This window comes from Equus asinus, chromosome 4, assembly GCF_041296235.1.
Source record: "Equus asinus isolate D_3611 breed Donkey chromosome 4, EquAss-T2T_v2, whole genome shotgun sequence".
In the NCBI taxonomy this organism is placed as follows: Eukaryota; Metazoa; Chordata; class Mammalia; order Perissodactyla; family Equidae; genus Equus; species Equus asinus.
In genome coordinates, this window is record NC_091793.1 from 119,918,296 (window position 1) to 119,938,758 (window position 20,463).

Sequence of the window (20,463 nt, forward strand, 5' to 3'; positions counted from 1 at the left end):
ATGCTACAGGAGAATTCCCCCCACCCAAATTAAGTGGTAGAAAGAAAGGAGGAAGGTAGAACAATGAGCCTACAAAACGCCCCTGTGGATACAACGTCTAGCCAATAGTGCCGGCGCATGGGCGGGTGCATAATAGAAACAAGCAAGTGAGCCAAAAACTTTCACTGCTTCAGTTTCGACTCTAGCCATTTTTAATACATCTAATACTGTAATTGGGCCTCAGACTAGGGCAGCCCAGGAATAGCAGAGACAAGAGAGATGAATTTTTCGTTTTCTTTCTTAATTTTATCTTACTTTGTATATTTTTTTAGACCTAAAATTCTAAACAACTTTCTTCCATATAAGTTTTATCCTTTAACCATATTCAACTGTAACATCTTTCTATAATGCATTCAACTCTTCCATAATATATACATAACAAAATATGTATATTCTGGCAAGTACTGGTGCCATCTCAAAACTGAATTCAAGATCCACCTAAATAGAGCATGAAGAAGAAAAGGTCACACGTGTGTGCATACACATGCATATGTGTTGTTATAGTTTGTTAGTGTAAATCAATCCTCGAGTCTACAGTGAGTCATGATTTGGAACACACTACATTTTGTAAATGGTTAAAATATTTTTTACGTATCAATATGCAAACTGCAGCAAAGTTGTATTTTCATTTTATCCCAGTCGTTTTAAGATTTTAAAAAATGACTATTTGAAAAACTAAAATAATTGAAATTATTTCACCTTTAATGTTACGATGACAGCTTCTGGATATGCCAAACCAACCACATGATAGGACTTTCTGTACATCCTAAAAAAAGAAAAATAAGCATAGATATACAAATCATTTATCTGAGGACCAAAGTTTTCAACTATTTCTTAAATATAAGGGAGAAGATTACCTTTGACTTGTTCACCTTTTATCATTAGTTACAGGCTCCCTTTGTGGCAACAATGATAACTATGGTCACCATTTATTAGGCATCTACAATATGACAGATGTTAACAGTATTTTGTTTACTCACAACCACCCTATGAAATCAATGTGATTTTAGTCTCTATATAAAGATATTTTTTCCTTAACTTCATCTTATTAAAAAGGATTGTCCTTTGTATGCGCAACAACAACACTTTCTAGCATGCCACCATATCCGTGACAGCAGAGTATTCTCTTTTTGTGTCCATTTATGAGCCAATATTTTCAGCCTGGAAGTTGAATGTCATTAAAATATTTCTTTTATAGATTTTTTTTCTATAGAATAGAAATTATAGGAGGAAACAAATAGTATCACTAGAATTTGCACAATTTTTTTTGTTAAGATTATGAAGGAAACAATATTGACAAAAATTTCTTAAGTTTCTTCAACTTGTCATTTAATATTACTTAAGAAAGAACAAAGTTATTTCCAGTTTTATAATAGCATCAATCACAAAAATATTTGTATTAATCAGTAATTTGTTGGAATTTTTTCATCTTCTGATGGGCAATGAAGATGACACAAACCAAAGATAAGAAACTCCTCCATGTATTCGTGGGAGAAGAGAATCAATATGATTCACCCTAATGTATAGAAATGTGTAGAACAGCCATAGGCTTCTACTCAGGATTGAAAGATACATGATTATTAACTGATTATTAATCATGTTCCTTAGCTTTTATATCATTAGTCCACAAGCAAGCTGCATTCCTAGCTATATTATTGTAACTTCTCTCCTCAACATGCCTGGATAAAACCATAATTTAATGACTATATCATTAACTTATACTGGGGGTCAATACAAGAAATAGTCATTTGGAAACTATTCTGTGTCTTTTACAAAACCATTATGGAAGATGTCAACCTTTTGATTCAATGTGCCCTATATTAAAAATTCATAATACATGTTATTTAGTTTCTATGTAAAAGCCATCATTTTTTTTAAGTAATAAAAGCCAAGTCATTCTTTATGTTTTCCTTTTTAATCTTGACTTTTTGGAAGCTCAGAATTAAAATATTGTGTTTACATATATCTCTAGTTCAGGGTTTCTTGATAAAGTATCCCCTCGTTTTATTACAGAGACATTGTTACTTTATTTCCATGTTCTCATTTTATGTTTATTTTAAATAACTAAATAATTTTTGAATGTGGACAATCAGTAATAAAAAAATTATTCTTTTCTCTATTGGAAGAATTTCAGAGCAGTTTATAGATAAAAATACTTCTATTAATTATTCTATTGAGATAGACATAATTATTGTAATCTTGTAGGGCAAGGAAGTTACTAACCACACTATAAAAGACCCAGAAAATAATGTCAATAATGATATTAATTTTTTTGGAAAAAACAATCTTTTCTATTCAGTTATTTAGTTATTATTACTAAAAAAATAGAGGTATGGGGGAAATGGAAGGGTAACGGACAAAGGTAAAAAGGTCAACATAAAAGTCAATAAAGAAGAAATTTTAAAAATTAAGTAATATTAAACCAGTTTGACTTCATGGCCCAGAAAGGCAGTATGAACACGTGCTTTGAATAATAGGTTAGCCACTCACTAGCTGTGTGTGACCTTTGGAAAGCTATTTAACGTCATTCGTCTGTAAAATGAAGATAATTATAAGCTTTTTGTGAAGAGTACGTGATATAAATGTCTAGCATAATATAATAAATACTCAGAACAAGAAAGCCATTATTATTATTAATGTTATTATTTTCATTACTCTGCAGCCAATACCATTGGCTCCAATTCTTGTTTTTCAGGGTTCCCTGGACTCACTGGGAACTCTGATGGTACTGAGTTTCTTAGACTGGGAGCAGGTTGAGAAATGAACATCATTGTACGTTCTATCATAAGGAATGTAAAGAAAGACAGAGAGGATTACCCTTTCAAAGAGTATTCCTTGCTTCAGGGACAGAAACGTTAAAAGCTCTTCAAAAGCAGACAGAAGAGAGCTTTCCTCCCATGGTAGGAAGAGGATGGTCTTTTCTCTTTAACGCAGAGAAAGGCCTACTTGATTTTGGTATGTAGTGTAGAATTTATTTTATGAGGTGTTGCATTTTATTCAGGTAAAATTAGTTGTGTAACAAACGTATGAATGTGTTACTAATGAGCATATGAACATGTTATAATTGCTTTTAAACAGTTATTCACAAAGGTTCACTTGAGGAGAATGGTCATTCAAAGCCTTTGCCTTTAGTCTTTATGTCAACGTAAAACAGATAAAAATCATAAATCCAGGACAAGACACTTTTGTTATAGGTAAGTCCAACTTAAAGTCCTAAATTTGTTCATTCTGGGTATACTTATGATCACAGTTTTCCTTAATAAGTAAAATATAGGACTTGCATAACTTTGATATAGTAAGTATATTTCCTGCCTTTCAAATTTTATCATCTGGAGATACTAACAATTTCATTTACCTTTCCACAAAAATTCCAGCTTGAACAGCATGCACAATGCTCCGAAATTTAGGTTTTTCCTCAGATTTCTTTTTCTTCATCCCCATTTTCCGTGTAAAGGTAGATGCCAACCAATCCCGGACTTCCGACGGGACTGAATCCGTCTGAATGTCACTGAGCTCATCTTCGGTGTCCAGCAGTCTTCTACAAATACGTATACCCATTAGACTTTAGGAAAAACTAACAACAACAAAACGAGCGCTGCAATAGAATTTAAAATATAGCAAATCTCTCTCTGATCATCCCTTAATATGAACTATCTGAAGAAAGAAAAATGATGGGGTTAACATTTGGAAAGCTCTGAATTTCTCAAATTGATCATCTTCTGAAGGCAAGGACTAATGAACTTGAACATCTGCAGCTTCTCAAATATTTAAGTACAATGATACCAGTCAGGAGATATGAATTGTTAATATCATTAATATGCTATTCTAATAATGAATAAAACTAAGATAGGGAAGAGAGTTCATAAACAGATGTCTGCTACTAAAGGAAGCAACTGCAGTGGAAAGAAAAAAGAGGGGCTGAAGCTGTAAAAGTTGTCTTATATTTAATAATCTTGTATATACCTAGTACAGATAGTAGATGCTATTTGAATAAGGCCTTGGAGTTCACAAAAGTCATTGACATGTGTTTTATTTAACTGGTATCTCTAAATTTTAGGAAAATAATAACTTAAGTACTCTAAAAGATACTCATTCTGGTATCAATATCACAGATAAAAAAGAGAAAAAAATAAAGATGAAAACAAATGGATTAATTTGAAAACTCATTTTAGGCGACCGAGCAGTGTAAGTAGAAGAGAAATATCTCCAGCAAGAGCAAATGCTGTCTTGAGGGTGGGTGGCTTTAGAGCTGCTGGCCAAGGAAATCAACCAAGTAAGTCAGGAAGTGAACAGAGACTGAAGCCACTGCGCTGCCACTCTCCCATGTAAGCTCCAGATAGATAACGTTGACCCGACTGACAAGGAATAATAGCTGCCATTAAGGCTGGTCAGCTCCAATGATCCAGAACTTCCTAAAGGTCTGAACTGGCAAGATACTGTAAAAGGCTCCCCACAAAATACAGAAATGACTTTACAGAGCAATTGAGCTTTCCCTCCAGGAAAAGCACAGGCCAGCTCCGCCTGTCGCCTGACTTGGTTATTTCCTTGTCAGTGCATCAATTTAATAACTCAGAACTATTTTTGGCACACTTTAGCTTTGACCTTTGGCTTCCTTTCACTTCAGTAAATCTCTTTGCACAGAGTGAGGCCTGAAGATTATGAGCCAATGGAAGGAAGGTAGCCAGAGATGACAGCGTGTACTAAAGCCTCCAGAACAAGTCATACAGCATCTCAAAAGAGCAGGGACCAAGGAAAGGTCCCAAAAAAAGCAGGAAGCCCACCCAAATCACCCAATACTACAAAAAGAGGCTCAAAAGATATATGATCTCCTCAATGTGCTGCCATTTTCTATAAACATTCAGAGGAGAGTCATTTGCCAATATTTTGTTTTTCATGGTATTAAACAAGCATGAATGCATTTATGAAATATCTTATGAAAAAATATACACAACTTAAGAGCTGGAGCTACAAACCTACCGGTATACATATGAAGATAAAAAAGATTTACAGAGTTGGAAGGTAATACTGACTAGTACTTACTTTATATCATTTTTAGTTTTCTTTCGGATCTTAGGTTTGGATGATTTTGACTCACACTTAATACACTGACATTGTAATTCCAAGCAAAAATTTCTTTTTCTCCTTTTGTCCATTTTAAATTAGATTCCTTTGCCAATTGCAGCAAGACACTACATTACATGGTTTGAAAATTTCAGGGCTTATGCCATTTCTATTATTATTGATTATGGCATTTCTATTATGTATTATACAGTAATCAAATAAAACCACAGAGCAGGACAGATGGAATGGGAATCATTGTGGTGTAATCCTGTGATGTCACCGTGCTCCAAGAATTCTACTGCTGCCTTATTTTATCAGCTGCTTTAAGTAGAATGACAGGCACACAGTAATGGTTGCCAATTGCTCCTTTGCAAATTTGAGGTTAATGACCTTAAGGCTGTACGTCCTAAACTCATAAATCATCCAAGAAAGATCACCAATCACTGACAAATCAGCATACAGAAATGAGAATGCACATATGGATGTGGTACTCAAGAGTCTGGCAATCGTTAGTTATGATAACATGATGTCAGTTATTGAGAAGGAAAGAGCACGTAATCTCAGGGAGAAAGAGTGATGTGGATTAATTGGTGGTTATAGGAATAAAGGAAGAGAGCATGTAATGAGAAAAACATGGACTATGCTATTATATAACTAAAAAAGTAAATCTTGAAAAAGCAACAAATACCTCTGTGATGGTTAATTTTATAAGTTAAAATGGCTAGGTTATGGTGCCCAGTTGTTTGGTCAAACATCAGTCTAGATGTTGCTGTGAAGGCATATACATACAGATAGATAGATAGATAGATAGATAGATATTTAGAGAGAGAGAGTGGGAGAGAATAAAGGCTAAGTATATATATATATGTGTATATATATCTATAGAGGCTAAGAAAGAATTTTTCCTCATTCATGAACACTATGTGGTAACTACTAGTGTGGGTTATAAATTAGAAGATAAAGGCTGAACTTTCTATTAATATTAATTTAATAGAGCATATCAATTCTACTTCTGGTTTTAAAATATAATAAAAATTCCATTTGCAATAGACTAAAATACCTTCTTAGCCATTACCGATCTGAATACCCTACTGACTTTGCATGGCTTAATAACTCATTTCTTTTTATTGCTGAATAATATTCTATTGTATGGATGTATTATAGTTTCTTTATGCATTCTACTATTGAAGGACATCTTGTCTGCTTCAAATTTTGGCAATTATGAATAAAGCTATTATAAACATTCGTGTGCAGAGGTTTTCAACTCATTTGAGTGAATACCAAGAAGCACAATGGTTGAATTGGATGGTAAGAGTATGTTCAGTTTTGTAAGAAACTTCCAAACTGTTTCCCAGAGTGGCTGTACCATTTTGCATTCCCACCAGCAGTGAATGAGAGATCATCAAGCCACCATCATCTCTCGCCTGGCCTACCGAAGTAGCCTCCTAACTGGTCTCCTAGCTCTGGTCTTTCCCTTGTCTCTTCTTCCCTCTGCACCAGAATGCCTCTTATATAAGTTAGATCACGTCAATGCCGAATTCATAAACAAGCTATGTCTCATCACAAGTTATGTCTCCAACTCCATCTCTTAACTAGTTCCCCCTTATTCATTTTGCTCCAGCAACACTGGCCTCCTTGCTATACTCAAACCTTCCAAGTTTGCTTCTGCTTCAAGGTCTTTGCACTTGCTGTTCCCTCTGCTTAGAATCTCTTACGTGTGGATTATTTCCTCCCCACATTCACGTAGAGAGGTTTCCCTGACCTCCTTACTCAAATAGCAAATACCTCTAGTCTGTCTTTTTATCCTGCTATAGACTTCTTCTTAGCACTTACCACTACTTGATGTCATGCTATGTTTATTGGTTTGTTTATTCATTTTATGTTTCATCCACTAGACTGTAAAGACCTGGAGAGCAGAGAGTTGGTCTCTTTTTTGCATTGTTATATCACCAGCATCTACAACAGTGCATGGCACAGATTGGGGGATCATCGTATATCTATTGGGTGACTAGAAAATGTCTAGCAACATTTACACTAAGCTGTTATAAGTGATTACCTTTAGGGAGTGGAGTGAAGATGGGGATGGTATAAGAAGTTTTAGTATTTAGAGTCCCACGTTATTTGACTGATAAGAAGCAGCATCCTGAGAATAATTCACTGTTGCCAATCATTTCTTCATTACCTTTAAGTTAATTTACTCTTGAACAATTCCTTTACAATTTGTAAAGCAAATTATGGGAAAACATATATTTGGTGTGCAAAAGACACTAAACATTTTATAGCATTTTGAATTAAAAGCATAGTAAATAAAAATTTTAAAAATTGTACGCACTGTTTACATGCCTTTAGCCAAGGACCTCAGTATTTCTATTAAATATTAACTCTCTTTTTGCTCAGATATCAAGTAGAGGATGGTAAGAAATTACTAACGAAGACATAAATAAGTGTAGTAGACTCATTAAGATAATCATTCCAGTTTGGAGAGAAGAAAGTTGAAAGATGAGTTGATAAAACCTAAATTTAAACAAATAATGAAATAAACCAATATGCCTAATGGCACATATTTCTCTTCCATCTCTCTCTTCTTCCTTATTTATTTTCCCTTTCCCTGGCACCTGTCTTGGACTCTCTGTCTTCCTTCCTCTGAGCACCACAAGGAGCTCTTCAGGTTTCATTTGACCATGCTACATAGGCTAGGAACAAAAACTATAGTATAATATGGAATAGTAAGCCTGGGCTTTTGTTACAGAATTATCATAAACAATTTTCCTATGCATTTATCTAAGAAATGTGAAAATATCTGAATGCTTACATAAGATTGTCACATGTAAAACATATAAGACTACAGTCTGCCCGCATTTCTTTTTTGAAATAAATTTGTGCAAGTAGTTGATAAAATGGGATCTCAAATAGTATAACGAATTTTGTTTTCAAACCATCCAACAGCTTGATTGCTCTTCATCCTAGTGTTAGATGGCAGAGTCAGCAAAATTGTTTACACTGCAAGTGTTCTTAAAAAATGAATACTTTGTGTTTAAGAAATTTGCAACATAAAAACATAATCATTGGTGCATTTTCCTTGGGAATTCTTAAACTGCACTATACAGAAAAGAATGAGAAACAGTCTATGTGTAAAATGTTATCATTGTTAACCTCTGAAAAATGCTTCCATTGGTGTTTAATACAACATTTTTTTTAGTCCCAATCGAATCAATAAAGCAGAAAGTGAGGTGTCCCTACACTTGAGCCGTGTGTTGATGGGGGCCAGTCAGCCCTGCATCCAATCAGTGCTCAACTGATCCTTGGGAGCTATTTATACTCCCAACTTTCTCCTGAAATCAGATGAAACAACTCCCAAAGGGCTTGTGTTTTGAACTAGAAAGTTTGTAGGGGAAGGGAATAAATAAGGAGGTGGCCATGGAAGAAGAGGTCGTGGGATTTTGACTCTTACAACTATATCAGTGAAAATATTTCTGTCCACAGTGGACTCTTGGAAAATGGTTACACCCGTGGACCCACACAGTTGTTTCCAGGCCGTTGGTGCCCACACTTACACCTATCAAGTACTAAATTCAAATGTGAGATGCAATTCGGAGAAACTAGCTTCTCAATTTCAAATTTGCTTTTCCTGCTTTACTCTTCTTGTAAAGGATACATTTCAACAAGCAACTAACTTATTTGGTTCTGCCTCTGACATTTGCTGGGCCCAGGGCAGGAGCACATTTTCCCCCAAATACTATATAAGTAAATATTTCAAAGTTATATATCAAGTGAACAAATTGTTCAGTGTGTCCTATCCCCCTACCCTTCAATAAATTTCATAAAAGCTTGATAAGTTGGATTTGAATTGAGAATTCTCAACTCTTTGTGTGACAGGGCCAGGCCAACTGGCTGTGGCTGCCCCTCTGCACGTACCTACCTCCTCTCAGGCCCTCACTGTAAAAGCAAGTGGACCCCCCACCCAGTACAATATCCATCAACCTGTCTTGAAAGCAGCTACTTCTTGGACACTCTTTGGAGGAGGACGGGGGCACACACCAACAGTGTCCTGGGTCCCCTAAGGAGGAAAGACCTAAGGACGAGGCCTATTAAGACTGAGGAAACAGGCTAGAGGACCTTTGGATAGAGAATTCTGGGGTCTTAGTGCCCAGAATATGGTAGAGGGGCACACTGGACAGGGCAGGGAATTCCAGGGTCCAAGTACCTGGAAGGGGGAATAGGGCATAGGTTCCAGATTCTTCTTGGCCTTGGAGACCTATCACCCCATGGGGAGGGGCAAAACCAAAAGAAGGCCATTGTTGAACACCCTAAAGTAGGGGGCAGTGTCCAGGGAAACAGTTCCACTGGCCCTGGGCTAAGTGTGGTACTGGACTCAGATGTGGTAAACATCTTCCAAGTGAGCTCTTCCAGGATGGCTGGAGGATTAACAGAGGTTGACTTTCTGCAGTATGGCTATTTGTTTAGGGTAAGTGGTTCCCTCATAGGCAAGTCCATTAGTGTTATTTCTTTGATTAACTCACATCTATGCTCTGAGCTTCCTGCACCCGCCCCACCCCCCATCAAAAAAAATAAACTCTCAGGGTAATACTAAAGCTTCCATCAGACTTCAGGACTTTCTAAGGACAGTTATAGACGATAATGCAAGCTAACTTTATTACTTACTTACTATGAACCAGGCAAGGAGCCAAACTTTACCTCATTTAATCCTTACAATACCACCATGAGAAAGATACAATTATTAGTAGTACTTCTACTTTACTGATGAATAAATTGAGGCACAGACACCTTAAATGATTTGCTCAAGTCATTCAACTAGGACTGGGTATGCCATCTTTTGAGCACAAGTCTGTCTAATTTCAGAGTCTAAGTTTTTAACTGTTGAGGTATCCTTCACCTCAAATGCATGTTTTTCTTACTAAGTACTCAGACTACCTTCACATTCAGACAATAAAAATATCAGTAAGCATTATTCCCTATCCCATCTCTACGTTGAAATTTAGCCTTAAAAATAATTGATCTTAAAAAAATCTTAAAAGAGTTTGGTCCAGCAGAGAATTTTTGGTTGGAGGCAGCTTAAATTTGTTTTCCAAGTCTGGTGTGTTGAGTCATCTTCTCACAGAGAACGTATCTGAATGGTAGCATTTCAGGGTACTCTGAAGTATAGTAAATTAAATTTCAGGGTGGAAAAAGGTAATACATTTGAAACGCCATATCAACTTGCCAGTAATCTACTTCCTGAGTGCTAAATACATTTGAATTAATTTTTCCAGGCCACCACCCAAACAAATTAATTTATTTATTGTTTATTTTTTGTCTTGTTCCAAAAGGGACTTAAAATGGTAGGCTCATGAATTTATTTCAACAGTTTTGTTTTGTTTGTTTTTGGCAGTTTTCTTTCCTTTTTCTGTCTACCTGATAGCTTTGTTCATTGTTTTCCTTGTTTCTCTTGGTTTTATTGGTCTCTTTTTTTTGAATTGTGAGAAAATGACCACTATATCTGGATGACAATGAAGAATGAACATTTGGCTGGAGAAGTCAGTTATGCTGACCTTAGTTTAATTCCCAAGAGGCAAATTTTGGCTAAAGTGAGGTCAGCTAAGGAGAGTGTTAAAGTTAGGTGCGGCTTTCTCCCAGTTAAAGCCTAAAGAGGGCTCTGCGCTTCCTCCGTCCCCACCCATGGAAGCAGAGGTCCAGGCAGAAGAAGGCCTGCCCCCAGGACAGGCAGAAAGGGCAGGCAGAATGTTGGCAGAGGGCTCTGAGAAGGAATGAAGTTGCTTGGAGAGTTAGGCTCAAGATAGTATTTTTGGAGTCAGTCGGGAGATGGAAACAGAGGGAATGGGTGAAGCAAAAAACTGCCCTGGGCCTTGCTGGTGACTCTTGGCTTCCCACCAAGAAGCCCTCTTGGCTTAAAAAACATTTTTGAAAATATTCCATTAGGCACAAAGCCTGACATTCCACTAATTACTGATGTTTTTGATTAATAAGCATCCTCCGTGGTTAAGGGAACTGACTCTGGAGTCGAAATCCTGGCTTCATCACCTATTAGCTGTGTGGTCTTGGGAAAAATAATTCCTCTGTCTGGATCTCAGTTTCTTTGTCAATAAAACAAAGATGATAATAATAATAATAATAAAAAGATGATAATGAGTTTCCCTAGTGATGGACTTGCAGGATGAAATGGGTAAATGCACAGAAAGCACTCACAACAGTGTCTGTCACAAAGCAAGCCCTTAGTAAACTCCCAGCTGTTTACACCTCTGGACGAATCAGTCTAAGCAGAGTTCCTATTTCTGACATGCAGTAAAAGGAGGGTGTCATGACAATGGAGGTGTTTGAGACACCATGAGAAGAAGATGGTGAAACTGGACTTTGAGGAGCCAAAGAACAATGTAAAGATTCTATGGGTTGTGAAGAGGTGGTGGAAGGAATCTCCAAAAGTATTTTTTACCTACTTTAAAATTTTACAGAGTAGAATAGGCAAATTCACAGAGTCATAAAGTAGAATAGAGGTTACCAGGGACTGAGGGAAGGAGAGGACTAGGAATTATTGTTTAATAGGTACAGAGTTTCTGTTTGGGATACTGGTGATGGTTGTACAACATTATAAATGTACTTAATTCAACTGAATTGTGCACTTAAAAATGGTTCAAATGGTATAATTATGTTATGTATATTTTACCATAATGCAATATCTACCCAGTATTGATCTTCTTCCTGCCCCACAGAGAGTGATATGTTTGTCTCTTCTAATCAGGAAAATGAGACATAGAGAAGGACATTCCATACTCTATCTAACCATAGGTCTTTCCAAGGATTACTAAGAGTGGCAGCATGGAGAAAAAGGGTGGGGCTGCAGCCAGAGATGAAGCCTAAGGGCCTATGGTCTCCCAGATCTGGAAGAGGTGACCACAGACCAAAGTACAGGCCTGCCTCCCTGAGCCCAAGACTTATTGCTGTGAGGCACTGCTGATCTCCAATTCAGCACCCCTTGCTTATTGCCCTTGTCCCATGATGAAATTTCCTGACTGGGGGAGGCGTTTCAGCACAAAGTCATCTCATATACAACTTGGGGCAATATTTGGGCCACATTCTTTTGATAAGACCTCAAAATTCTAACCATTAAATTTCTAACATTCTCTCTACAGCTCTCTTTTTTGTAGTCTCATTTTGACATCCTCTAGTCCAGTAGTTCTCAAAGTCTGGATCCTGGAGCAGCAGAATCAGCAGCACTTAGGAACTCGTTAGAATGGAACTTCAAGGGCTGTACTCCAGACTTGTTGAATTAGAAACTCTGGAGGTGAGACTCAGCACTGTTTTAACAAGTCCTCCAGGTGATTCAATGAACACTAAAGTTTGAGAACAGCTCTCTTCCCTTCACAGCTTGCCAATTAATGGAAGACCTCTGCCAAGAAACTAAGATTTAATCCTCTCTATAACGTGGACTTAGCAGCACTGCTAATTTCCACATGCCCATTAATTCACTGTCGGATGGGGAGTGTTGGTGAACTATATAGGAAGGGACTGACAGAAGAATCTCCATAAAGGTATCTTGATTAATGAATCTTTTATATTGATGTTACAAATTAGAATTATCTGTATGTTAGTTGATTGAAAAATAGGAGAGTCAGTTTCTCAACTTTTAAGATCTACTCTCTCAGCAACTTTCAAATATACAATAGAGTATTATTAACTATAGTCACCATGCTGTGCAAAAGAGTCAAAATCTCGGGGATGGAGAATGGATACTAAGAAGAGCTAAGGTATTTTCAGAGGACACGAGTGTGAGGGGTGACAAGGAATGTATTTCTCTCTAAACCTATGAGGCCAAAATAGCAGGGAAGATGACAAGAGGGAGTTAATAACCAAGGAATAGTCATTTTGTTTGTTTGTTTTGGTGCATATGTTATACATGTTACCATTTTCAGCCAGGTCCTGCTTCATATGTAACAAGATATCACAAGTTTTTAAAAAACATATTTTCTGGTACCCTGTGGCCCTTTGTCCATATCGTCAGCCACGACTTCATTCATTGACTCAAGTTATGTATGGCACACGATAACCTGAGGGGGGAAAATCCATGTTCTTGGATTTGAGTTTTAAAATCTAGGTCACATGGAAGGAGGAAAAGCCAGGCAAAGATACCAGAAGAGTATGTGATGAGTCAGAGCAAAGTTTCCATTCCTACAGTTATCTAAAGATTTCCTACGTTAGTCAAGAGGAGTCAGAAAGGAAGACAGAAGAAATCTTGAGAAGGGACACTGACTCCTGCCTGACATTCTCCAAACCAAAACAAACCCTGAGTGGGGAGACAGCACACCCCAATAAATTTCCAGGATCCTGGAGCAGAAGCAAGCTGGATGCCCCACCTCACACTCAATCCCCTCTCCTGGATAGAACCTGGAGGACAGCAAGATCCCAGTGCAGAACTGGTTGATGTGTGTCTAGAAAGACAGCCTGAAAGATAATGGTGACTCAGACTAGACTGACATAGACAGAGATGAGAGAAAAGAGATGGAGAGTAGACACAGGCAAAATATATTTTGAAGGTAGGCTTGCTGATGGAATATAGTAAAGAATGAGGAAATAGCCTTTTATCCAATGAGAAAAAACTTAAGTTTCTCAGTTCCTGATATTTGCCCAAGAGCTACTTATGTTGTTTAGCTGTATCATGGGATCAATATGTTTTTGTGAGCTACTTTGGAAACTTAATCAACCTATTACCTCTTTTTATGGGGAAGTAAATTGTGAATTTTAAGTAGCTAACTTAGAAATCAAACATTTATGTTAGGACTCATTATTAGGATAAGGTGACTCCTGGGAAGGATTAGAGATTAAGAACATGAGCTTTGGAGCAAGGCAGACCTATGTGGCTGTAAGGATGCTCTCAATAGCAAGTGACATCAACCTAACCCAAAGTGGCTTAAACAATAGGGAAATTTATTATTTTCCCTAATAAGAACAGTAAAGGTAGGTTGACTCCAATAGGGAGTTCTTTAAATCAACAGATCAACAATACCATCAAGGACTTTGTTTCTTCCCTCTTTCTACACTGCCAACTTTAGTGTTAGGGTTAGCTCTATGCTTGTTAGCAAGGGTTAGCAAGATGGTTGTATTGGTTTCAAGCATCATACCCAGATATGATACTCCGAGACACAGGAATTCTTTCTATGGAGAAGGAATCTTTTGCTGACACTCCCACCAGTCTTATTGGCCAGAATTGCATCACATGTCCATGTCTAAACTCACTGGTTACGGAACTGGGGGATAATTACTGGTTTAAATCAATTAGGATTCACCCATCTTGAGCCAGGGGATGGAGGTGGTCCCCCTTGAATCACTTGACTTTTCAGAGAAAAGGGAATAATTGGGGGAAAAAAAGGGATGGGGGTTCTATTGGCAAGGAAGAAGAGAACAATGGATGTTGGGTATGCTCCATTTAAGTTTAAACTTGTCTCTGATACTTATAATTATATGATCATAAGCAAGTAAATTACTTTCTTTATGCCTCAAAGTTCTTAATTTGATGGTGGAAATAATATAATTATTTAATTCATAGGATTTTTGAGAATTATAGGCAGTAGTATATAAATTGCATAATATGTTGCCTTGGGTTAAATTAATTGTCAATCTTAATTATTATTCATATCATCATTAGAAAAGAATAATATTTAAAATTATATCTTTTTCAAATCCAGGAAATATTCATTTATATTCTATTCACTCAAAATGTCGCAACAGTAAGATCTTATATAATATGTGGGGGTTTTTTGTTGGTCATCTCTCAAAAGATCTGGTCAGATTTTTTTTTCCCCTTTTCACTAGTGAGGCTGTTTTTGAAAGCTTGTGGAAAATAAGACACCACAGATGGACAGAAAATATGAAAATCAACCAAAATGTATTGCAACTTTTTATGAGCCTGATTTTCACACTCCTTCTACAGGGTGAGAACACAGCCTACAAACACAACACTCCAAACAGCCACCCCTCCCTACAACTCACACCATAAAAATGGAATTCATAAAAATCCTAATTTGCTTTTTAATGATTCACTGAGCTCCAGCAACTTCTTAGCATATACCCTTCAAATTGATTTCCTCAGGGACTCTTCCAAATGGAAACTCCAAAAACTACAGGAGCCCATATTTATAAATGCTCCCCACTAAGCAAATGATAAGCAGCCCTCTCCTGTCACCCTTCTACTGGCCAGCATCGTCTAGGCATGAGCAAGTCTTTAAGAGAGACTTTCGGACTGTGCATAAAGCCACAGAATTTCAGAGCAGAAAGGGACTGGAAGCTTCATCTCCGTGTAAAAAAACTAATGACTAGAGAAAACAAAAATCTCTTGCCCATAGAGTTATCATTAGTAGGAGCAAAGCCAGGCCAGGAATTGCTCAACATCCCACACAGACCCTGGTCCAGGTCTGCCTGCACGCAGTACTAACATGAACATTTTAGTTTTCACTCGAGAGAGGATACAGTTGTTGTTTAGGAAAGCACTCTCTTCCAGTCTCAATTCTCAGGCATGCAATTTAAAATGACCGCCTGCCAGCCTCATGTGATACTTACGACTGAACTTGTATACACACTTCTCCTGGACATGACTGTTTGAAGGGTAAGCCTATTACCTAACTAGAGCCAATAAAACAGAAACGTTGTGTTTGTTGGAGCCTCTGGGAAAGACACTCTTTCTCATTCCTGCTGAATTTGAAGGTGTGAGGATGAGGACGTAAAGCTTTAAAATACTGACACTGTCTTGTCTTGCTTCCACTCAAAACGACAGAAGGAGGCCATTCCAGAGCAAGCAAAACAGAGAGGTTGATCCTTTGACATCATTTTTGCCCTGAATCACCTATGCTTGTAGTCAACACTTGCCATCAATGTTTTGGCAGTGAAAGTTTAATCTGGTTTGGTTGGGCTTCCTATCACTTAACAATTGAAATATTCACAAAAGGTGTTCATTAGTCCAACTCTTTTCTTTTTGCCTTCTTCCCCGCTCCACTCTAAATGTCCAAGGGGTACACGAGTCATTGCCATCATGATGTGCACGTTGTGGTGATTATCCACAAAGGGTTTATTCTCCATGTCCCATTGATCCTTGAGTTTTACAGCCCATGGTCTATATTTTAGCCATAGTTATTGTAGCACTCTTACCCATGCTGAGCAACTGAGTTTAAAATAAATGCTAACTAACCTTTCTGATTTTTACAGTGCTACTGAAGTTTTGCCTATTTGAAAACACTTGACTATGCACTAATTAGCTCCATCTTCGTCTATATTTTCCAACTGTGCTTGGCTATTTGTCTCTTTTCCTAGATAAACTTCCAAGGATAACTTCTTGACCTAATCTTTCTATAAATATTGTTTCTGTTTAGTCCTAGTCTCTTTTTTAACTCTTCATCTCCAGGCTACAGATACAAGTCTTCTATTCTAAAAATAGTGTGAAAAAAAACCAACCAAGTATATGTCCCCATTGATAGATTGTTCTATCTCTGCTTTTTCATACACTAGAATATTCTTGAAAAATGGTCTGCACTAATTTCTTCCAGAGCCATTCCACATTAATTCTTCATACTACCAAAATCTGGCCGGTAGCTTTTTCATTTTACTGAAACTCCACTTCAGGCGCACCAGAAAACTCCTAACTGTATTCGATGGTTATCCCTGTGGCATTTGATTTATTCCTTTTTAGTAACCCTGCTGTCCACTGGCTTTTACTACTCCATATTCTGCAGATGTGCCTCCTGCTTCTATATCTATTCTTCCTAAGTCTCTTCTTTAGTAGTTCCATGCCTAACTTTAACACAGTGTTCCCTACGTCTCCCCTTAACTCTCTTCTTACTCCACACCTCTATTTGGCATTTTTGTGCTCTCCCTTGACTTAAGTTAATAGGGTAACATGATGACTTATATTGAGATGGAACTCCAAGAGTTTTTGAAAGCTTAATGGTTGGAAGTGAAAAAAGTGACACTTGAAAAGTCAAAAAATAATTTGTTTTATTCTACAGAGGCTTTATTTTACCTTCAGAGACAGATTGCTCTTTTGTTTTATGAAAAATCTTTTGAATAGGTCTTTAATTTACACAAAAACAAAATGAAGCCCCTACTCTAGCATATAGAAGATTGAGACAATGTGACTGCAAGAGACTAAACATCTCTAATAGTAATGTACATGGTTGTCTTCATTGTGAGCACACCTGCATCACTGCAGATTCTGTGTCCTTTAAAAAAAAGTCTAATTTTTTCTAAATATGGATTTAGACTGCACAGTCTTTGAGCATAAGTGTTGATCCTAGAGATGAATACACAACTTGACATGAATTTTGATAGCCCCCTTCCTTTCGCTTGGCCTTGGAGCCTGAACTCAGGATAGGAAAATATGTTGAAAGGCACTTCCAGAGGGGATGGTAAGCTGGCTTCTGCAATAGACCCTAGAGGATGCAGAGAAATGCCTGGTAGGGGACCTCTATAGAAGGAGTTGAGTTGTGGGTTTTGAGAACATCCATCAGTAAGATCTTACAGCAAGAGCTAATTCTAGCTTCAATTTGGGCAACTGGAAGAAGGAATTGAGCTCATGTTTGGGAGCAGTACCAGTCTGTGGATTGCTGGATTTGAGGGGAAAATAGGTGACCTGCAATGGAACAGTTCAGCAGTTTGAAGCCAGAGAGCTGGAGAAAGAGGAAAGTGACATCCAGGGCAGATTGGTAAAATAAGTAAACATTCACTGGGCATTCTAAAAAACTTTAGGATGGGGAACATATTGAAACAACAAAGGAGCTCTGATTATTGATATCAAAATAAAGCATCAAAAAAATTTCTGAGAATCCTGGTTTATAGTCTCCAAATTCACATCTCTAACTGGCACCATACTTCCGAGTTCCAGTACCAGACATTTTTTACCTTAAATCCTTTTGTTAGAAGGCATGTCTTTAAGAATGGGCATGAGGAGCTTTGCCAGGGAACAAACCTCATCAACGTTCAGCAATACCTGCAAGTCCAATCACATCTGATTTGGAATCTTGACTCTGTACAATTCTTACCCATGTTACTCCCTCTGGTTATGATTTACTGCTGCTACTTAGTGTCTCCTCTTATAATTTGTCAGTGTGTCTCACTCTAACTCTGAACCTCCCTGTTTCTTGTTTGCATTATTGGTCCTTGCACCTAAGTTTATCTTCCCAGCTCTTGATGCATTTCTAGCCACCAGCTATCTGATGACAAGTAGCCTAGTATTTGCCTGAGGTACTCAATAAATATTTATTTCTTGAGAGAATATTCCTTAGTAAACCCCCGTACTCAATAATTTCAAGGGACTTAGCCTTCAAGGTACCCTGAATGTCACTCAGTTTCTATCAGACTAACTTCTTAAAGTATTGATTGACATTCATTCTTGCTCAAAGTAATCTCTCAAAATTAAGGCTTAGTTAGACATTGAAGTCAATTGAGGATGTTTTTATCAAGATGTGTATCATGTTAAGGTTCCTTTTCATCACTTTGCACTTTGTTTTCATTCCTGGTAACTTGAGCCCACCTATCTTCATTTTTTCAGGATCAAAAACTTCTCTTTTTGCAAAGAAGATATACAGATGGCCAACAGGCAAATCAAAAGATGTTCAACATCACTAATCTTCAGGGAAATGCAAATCAAAACTACAGTGAGATGTCACTTTACACTAGTTAGAATGGCTATAATCGGCAAGACAAAAAACAACAAATGTTGGAGAAGATGTGGAAAAACAGAAACCCTCATACACTGCTGGTGGGAATGCAAACTGCTGCAGCGATTGTGGAAAACAGTATGGAGATTTCTCAAAAAATTAAAAATAGAGATGCCATGCAACCCAGCTATCCTACCCTGGGGTATTTATCCAAAGAACTTGAAATCAACAATTGAAAGAGACTTATGCACCCCTATGGTCATTGTCATTGTAGCATTATTCACAATAGCCAGGATGTGGAAGCAACCTAAGTGCCCATCAACTGGTGAATGGATAAAGATGTGTGGTGTATATATACAATGGAATACTGCTCAGCGATAAAAGAAGACAAAATCTTCCCATTTGCAACAACATGGATGGACCTTGAGCATATTATGTAAAGCAAAACAAACCAGACAAAGAATGACAAACACCAAACAATTTCATTCATATGTGGAAGATAAAGAAACACATGGACAAAGAGAACAGATTAGTGGTTACCAGAGAGGAGAGGGGTTTGGGGGTGGGCACAATGGGTGAAATGGAACATTTATATGGTGACTGAAAAATAATAATGTACAACTGAAACTTCACAATGTTATAAACTATTTTGACCTCAATAAAAAAACCCCTGCTCTTAAGAAATTATTTGATATTTTCATTAGGAGGTATAAATTATATATCTTAATGTATTATGTACCCCAAAGTATCTACATTTTATTAGTACAACAAAAAATAATGGTTATTTTCAACTGTTAAAAGTTAAAAGTTAAAATAACTTTACTCTGTCAGATATTGTGCTACATTCAATCTTCAGATCAACTCTGTGAAGTCAGCATTGTCATTATTCTTATTTTGCAGATGATAAAGCTAGGAAACATAGAAGTTAAGTAACTTGCTTAAACAGAGTATTGAATGGAGGATCCAGGCTTTGAACAATCCATTCTTTCTGAATCCAGAGTCTGTGCTCTAACTATGATAATTATAAGACTTGGATTGGTTCACATGAAGAAAATTAAGTTATAAATTGGGTTGTTAGGCAGTAATAGTAAGGATAATATTTATCTTTGGAAGTATACTTCCCAGTCAGCTGCCTACCCTCATGAATAACAATTCATGAGGCCAAGGATGCTACTTAGCCTGGCAGTCTCCCAATCCAAATAAGGACAATCAAACAGATTTTTTTTTTTTAGGCCACATGTTTCTGGATTACAACTGTGCCGCTTTGAAAAACAATAGCCTCTAGGGACACATCTGAAAGCAGGACTCATGAAATATTAGCATTTGGATTTGAAAATGTCTTGTCAAAAAACCAACAGTCATATTCATCAGGGAATTGTGCTAAGTCCCTCAAAGAAGGTCAGAATTCAAATTCTATCAGAAACTCTGTTTTTATTTTTCTCACTTAAAGCATCTTTCAAGAGGGACTTTTAACATTTGTTTTCTTAACTGAAACCCTGAAGTCACTAAGGCTTAGTAGGAAAAGGAGTGTGTGTGTGTGTGTGTGTGTGTGTGCAAGCGCGTGCGTGCGTTGTATGGGTTTTAAACTAATTCATAATTTGTTTTATCCTCCTTTATTACATGTTGACCTTCTTTTGCAGTGCAACCCAAACTTCAAAAAAGAAAAAAAAATGCCTCCCTGGAATACTCACTGAAACATTTTTTTTAG

The 20,463-nt window shown here is 37.2% G+C and overlaps 1 protein-coding gene across 10 annotated transcripts in view; it reads right to left on the bottom strand.

The window, feature by feature from the left end:
* The window catches only part of PDE1A (phosphodiesterase 1A), a 342,210-nt gene that overhangs the window by 77,033 nt on the left and 244,714 nt on the right, over window positions 1-20,463 (bottom strand). For all 10 annotated transcript variants that reach the window (XM_044768609.2, XM_070508214.1, XM_044768610.2 and 7 more), the window contains 2 exons: window positions 3,395-3,577; window positions 739-805 (listed from right to left, as the gene is read on the bottom strand). In XM_044768609.2, the coding sequence (XP_044624544.2) occupies window positions 739-805; window positions 3,395-3,577 (250 nt within the window). The remainder of the gene's footprint in view (window positions 1-738; window positions 806-3,394; window positions 3,578-20,463) is intronic.